The sequence below is a fragment of the Vombatus ursinus genome, unplaced genomic scaffold (assembly GCF_900497805.2).
Source record: "Vombatus ursinus unplaced genomic scaffold, bare-nosed wombat genome assembly UNPS02014838.1, whole genome shotgun sequence".
Taxonomy (NCBI): Eukaryota; Metazoa; Chordata; class Mammalia; order Diprotodontia; family Vombatidae; genus Vombatus; species Vombatus ursinus.
In genome coordinates, this window is record NW_020954616.1 from 2,765,040 (window position 1) to 2,771,387 (window position 6,348).

Here is a 6,348-nt window from a genome sequence, read left to right on the forward strand (position 1 = left end):
CACACACACCACACACACACCCCTCCCTCCCAGGTCAAAACAATAATCATGTTTGAATTGTATGTGAAGCTTTCCAAGTTCTTAGCCTTGGCCTGCATAGTTGTCAGTTCTAAGAAATTAACACTTGTTGATTGATTGATTGATGCCTCTCCTTCCCTTCTATCCCTGTGAGGTAGGAGGACACACAGCAGAAAGAGAAAATTAAGACCAAGATCAATGGCCTGAATTCAAAGATACCTGCTCTAGCCAAGGCAATCGCAGCTTGGAAGACCCAATTGGAAGAGGATGCTGCTTTCCAGTTGTTTAACTGGAAGGCTGACACAGTGGAGTCCTGGATAAGTATGTTTTGCAAGAGCTCAGTATCCCCCACATTGAGGAGCTGATTGGCAGGCTGATCTGGACTTGGTATCTTTGCACATTTTCACATAATCCTTTTAGAGTCTTTTTATGAACTGGCAGGGTTGGAAGACCACAGTGTTGGGGACAAGCACATTCTTTTTGATATCAGAGATCTTGATTCTGACATCACATATGATGCTATTGAGCAGCAAAGTCAAGGAATAGCTTTCAGCCTCTATTCACCTCCACTCAGAAAACTGGCTATAATTCAAGTTTGATTTTTTTAAAATTTCTATTTCTTTTATTTTTAATTTATGGAATAAAACAAGCATTTCCATAACATAGTATAAGATAAAACCTGACTACACATGAAACTACAAATCTATTTTGTAGAACTTGCTATTCCTTTTAAATGTATAATAAAGTTTGATTTTTGTGTGATTCACATGTACCTTATATTCAAGGATGTGCTGGTAAAAGTTTAACAATCACCTTTCTGAAAAAAAATTTAGTATACATTACACTTTTAAGTTTAATCTGCATTATTAACATTTTCTCCATCACTTTCTTAAGTCTAGGCAATCACAGAATAATAAATTAGGGACCTGATTTGTAACATTTGTCTATTTCCAAGATGTAAATATACTGAAAATTTAACATCTGGTACTTATGAGCTAATTGGAGTTGCTTCTAGCACATTCTTCTTGCACATATTATTCTTCAAATGTGGAAATAGTCATTGTTGCACTTATCTTTTGTCCCTTTCCACATGGTGTGTAAAAACAAAAACAAAACAGAAACTCACACTGAATTTGGCTTAGGTTTGAATCGCAACTCTGACAATTATTATTCATGTTACTTTGGACAACTGATTTAACCTCTCAATTTCTTTATCCATAAAATGACAGGATTGGGCTAGAAGACTTCCAAAGTCTTTTTAAATGCTTAATCTTATTATTTTGTGATTGTGAAATCTCACCCCTACTGCCTCACCTTGGTGGGGGGGAACAACTTTAAAAGGCATTATATATCTCAATGACTCATAACTCTTAGAGTTAGGAATATGGTATTCAGCTACTTTAAAGAAATTTGCTCCTACTCTTATCATCTTCCATCCCCCTCCCATAAATTGTAATTATGCTCATGAGTGCAACCTATGCTTTTCAGCTGAAAAAGAGGCCACTCTGAAAATCAATGGAAATGGAGGGGACCTTGCTACTTACCGTATGCTCCTCATCAAGCAGGTAAGAATGGGAGCTACCTCTTGCCATAAAGTTAGCTAGTAGAGAAGTAGGAAGTCTGTGCACTGAGGGACCTGGGAAAGGAGGGGAAGCCTTGTCCTCCTATGTTATTTCATGCTGTCTTTAATTATTTTGACTGTTCTATTGTCAACTCTTACCAAGTAGGAATTTTTATATGTCAAGCTCCTAGGGGTTCTGTTAGCACAATTCTTATTTTGAGATTCACATTCCAAAATCCTCCACCTGTTTGGTGTTCAAGGTAGAGATAGTGTGTGATGCGGTGGACAGACCCAGGGTGCTGGGCTGAAGAGAATCAGGAGACCTGAGTTTGTATCTTGGTCTTAGATTCTGTCACCATCTGTAAAGTGATGGTGTTTGTGAACCCTAAGGTCTGTTCAGCCTCTGCATTTTATTAGTCTCTCTTTTAAGTCCTGAGGAAGTTACAAAATTTGAATAAGACCCTGCTCCCTGTTTTAATGGGAATTCTATTCTCAAATGTTAGGTTCAATCATCAAGTATTTTTTAAGGAAATACTCTATGGAAAGTACTGTGCTGCACTGAAGGGACCTACAAAATTAAGATAAGATCCTTCTCTCTGGTTTAAGAGAGCTTATATCATTGTAGTGGTATGACTGAGTGAATGATTTAATGAGCAAACCTAGGCTCCCACCCCTTTTTGCAACACTAGACATAATCCTGGTTGATTGTGGTGTAGTAGAGAGTATATAAGGTTTGGAGTTAGTGCCCTTGAGCCTCATTTCTCTCAGCCTCTGTTTTCTTTATAGATAAAATAAGAGTATTTGGCTAGCTCTCTTCTAATTCTAAATGTATAATATTTTTAACTTATGGTTCCTCAATTACCTATGTAGACCTTATCTTGACCATCATGTTGACCCTCACACACCACTTACTCAAGCTGTGCTTCAAATCTGGTGGATTGCCAGGTGTAGAGGCTCTCTTGGTCTCCACATGGAGAGCCCCAGCTTACCCCTCTCCATTGCCCTGCTACAGGATACACTGGATGATGGCCTGAAAAGCTTTGAGCAGGAGCAGCTGTCAGAAATAACAGACTTAAAAAATCAGGTGGTAGCAGGAGAGCACAGCAGGGCAAGCGCCTTTGAGGACCGGCACGCTGCCCTTCTCAAACACTGGGACCAGTTACTGGAGGCCACCGCAGCCCGAAGGGCAAAGCTGCTGGAGGAGCAGCTGCCCCTTCAGAAGGTAACCCCAAAGGAGAATGATTAGTAGCATCTGGACTAGCAATGAGCCAGCATAAATTCCAGATGCAGTTCTTGCAACAGGAGGGATTCTCACTAGAATCAAACAGTCAATCACCATGTAATTATTAAGGGCTTATATAAGGAGACAAGTGGGTGAGGTCAGTTCACTTCCCCATCCCACCCCAAATATAATAAAGTTAAGTATATTATGGTGGGGCCATAACTCCAATGGAGTTTCTGTGTGAATACTACCAGTCACTCAGTCCCTCACTCAGGCCCATGGAAAACACTGCTAATCCTGGGTTGGGCTGTCTCACTCTAACCTTGCCTCACACGTGGAGATCTAAGTCCCCAGTGATAGACCACGACTATATGGTTATATTCAAACTCTCTCAGGGTCTGAGGCACAACCCTATTGAAGGGAGATACATATCCCCTATTTATCTTGCTGGCTCTTGAGCCCCCATCCAATGTGTTCTCTGTCTACACATGCAGCCACTCACAAGGCAACACATCCATAGTGTGTAACACTGACACAACCATCCATTCATAATAATGACATTTTAGATCTTAAATATAGCCATTTACTTAATAATAAGAAAAAGTAAGTCATATATAATAATGAATTTTCTAGATAGCAAGAAATTAAAGCAAATATATAAATAATAGAATATGATCACAATATACATAAAATTATACATACACACTCTTTCATCAATGCATTCAATAGCAAGTGTGGAGTGGACATAGAGGTAGAGAAATCTGGCAGGAAAACACATGAAAGAGAAGGAAAACACGTGCTTAGGGTAACTCTCAACTCTAGACTTCAGTTGTCAATGTTATTGATTCCTTAAGGAACATCCGCACCACATGAAACTGCTTTTTCTGCATACTGCATGATCATTGATCCTCACTATGCTTCAGCAGCTGGGATTCTCTAACACATATAATATTGTAATATATTATATAATAAATAATGACAGCTAATGTTTCCATAGCACTTACTGTGTGCTGGGCACTGTGCTAAGCATTTTTCAATTATGATCTCATTTGATCTCACAACAACCCTGGGATATAGGTGCTAATTATCTTCATTTTTCAGATGAGGAAACTGAGGCAAACAGAGGTTAAGTGAATTGCCTCAGGTTTACACAGCTAGTAAATATCTGAGGTCAAATTTGAACTAAGGTCTTTCTGACACCAGGCCCAATGCTATTATTACTCATTGTGTATCCTAACTGCCTCCAACATAGCATTTCCAGGTTTTTTCAATTAACCAAAAATATGTTTAGAAAGTGTTAACTGTTGATGTGTATAGCAGTTATTTTATTTTTTAATATTTTATTTTTCTCAATGACATGTAAAGACAATTTTTAACATTCATTTTTTTAAATTTTGAGTTCCAAATTCTCTCCATTGCTAACCCCCTCCATTCCCCCCAGAAGGTAAGCAGTTCAAAATGTTATACAAGTGCAATTGTGCAAAACATATTTACTTATTAGTCATGTTGTGAAAGAAGACATAGACCCACAATCCCCTAATTTTTTTTAAATGTGAAAATGAAAAATAGTATCCTTCAATTTGTATTCAGACTCCATCAGTTCTTTCTCTGGATGTGGAGATAGCATTTTTCATCATGAGTCCTTTGGAATTGTCTTGAATCATTGCATTAACAGTAGTTATTTTTAAGCCAGATACCTGCTAAGTTCATCAAACTGGGTGTCTCTGGGTTATACTCTTCAGTTCAGTCAATTATTTGCTCATCGGAGTTTTGTGCTGTCCAATCAGAATAGAGCAATATAGCTCCATTTCACAGCAACCCAATTCAGATTCACATTTGAATATGATACTGAAGCTGAAAAGCCCTCCTGCTCTTCCTTCTCAAGCCACTGGCAGGCTGCTGCAGAGAGAAAAGCCCTTATGAATAGCTTCACCTTTCTCCAGCTCTAGGTGGTGCTGAAAAGCAATATCTGTTACAGGAGCTTTGGGCCAATGACATCAGTTTCTCTAGACCAATCAGGAAGCACTCAGCTGAAGCCTTCTCTAAGCTCACTGCTTCTCAGACTGAGCAACTTTTCTGGTCCCCTGAATGTCTTCCACTCTTCTTCCCCTCAGATTCTTTTCCCTGTCCTTTTGCTGATGCTACTATCCCTGTCCTTGTGTTCAATGTCTTAAACAAGAGCCTTTTGAATCTCAGTGGCTTGTGGTTTAGTTAAAAAGTCTCAACTCCTCAAATTTCCCCAACCAAATACACAGTTCTTTGTTAAATCTACTTGTCACCCAATGTTTCTACAATTTCTCATTTTTTTTAGTTTTACCTTCTTTTGTCATAAAACATGTAAATGCAAATTAACTGAAGTACCTATCATGCCTCAATTGAAGCCTTTAACAAAAGTAGTCTATTTCTTTGATGTCCTAGAAATTGTATTTCTCACAATCACATATTTCTAGTTTTTAAGAAATAAAAGATCCTTAATCTTTATCCTTACAACATTAAACTCTTCCCACAGAATTGAGACCTCATTCAACATTGTTAACAAAGAAATCCAAGTCCTCAAATCTACATATTGATCATTTTCAAAACTGCCCAAATGCTATCTGGAGCCCGTTTCTTCATATGCACATTTTAGAAGGGCAAATTCAAACAAGTTCTTCATATATTTGTATTATGTATCAAAAATTTTATTCATAATACCAATAGTAGCAAAGTAGTGATATCTTATATTCTTTCACAATGAATATAAATCTTTTCCCTTACATATTTTTTCTACTTTTCCTCGTTGGTATGCTCCTTAAAGAGATAGCATACTTCACGCTTAACATGTGCTACAAATGTAGCATTAAGTGCTGGGGAGACAAAGAAAGGATAAGCCTCCTGCTCTCAAAGATCTAACAATCTAATTGAGGACACAACATGCAAACAATTTCATCTATCTATCTATCTATCTATCTATCTATCTATCTATCTATCTATCTACATATATATTATAAATAGCAGGTAATTATAGTGAGAAGGCACTAGCAGTGAGGAAGACTGGGAAAAGCTTCATGCTGAAGGTCAAATTGGAACTGAGTCTTAAAGGAAGGCAAGAGATAGAGTTAAGGAGAGAGAGCATGCCAGGTGTGGAGGTTAGTCAGTGGCTGGGGTGTTCTTCTCAAAAGGAAGTTCTGGGGACAACTCACCAGAGGGAGAAAGGGGGTGCAAGGGCAGAAGGAGATGGAAACGGAAGTGTGGTAGTTAAGACAAGAGTGAAATTAGACTATTTAGAAAATTCTTCTATATACTGACCCAAAGTCTGGTTCCCTGTGCTATCTATCTAATATTCATTGTCTTGCCCCTATAAGCTATACAGGATAAGAGAACTGTTATTTTAGAGGAACAATCATCATGTCTCTAACAAATGTCTCTTTCTCCAGCAAATGAGTGAATGGATGATAAAGGAGTGTTCTCTCTGTCTCTCTGTCTCTCTGTCTCTCTCTGTCTCTCTCTGTCTCTCTCTGTCTCTCTCCCTCTCTCTCTCTCTCTCTCTCTCTCTCTCTCTCTCTCT

General features: G+C 38.3%; 1 protein-coding gene across 1 annotated transcript in view; it reads left to right on the forward strand.

Annotated features, from left to right (window-relative positions):
* SPTA1 (spectrin alpha, erythrocytic 1) overlaps positions 1–6,348 on the forward strand; it is a 100,946-nt gene that overhangs the window by 75,212 nt on the left and 19,386 nt on the right. The window contains exons 40-42 of the mRNA XM_027840081.1: positions 177–339; positions 1,507–1,583; positions 2,592–2,801. Coding sequence (XP_027695882.1) covers positions 177–339; positions 1,507–1,583; positions 2,592–2,801 — 450 coding nt within the window. The remainder of the gene's footprint in view (positions 1–176; positions 340–1,506; positions 1,584–2,591; positions 2,802–6,348) is intronic.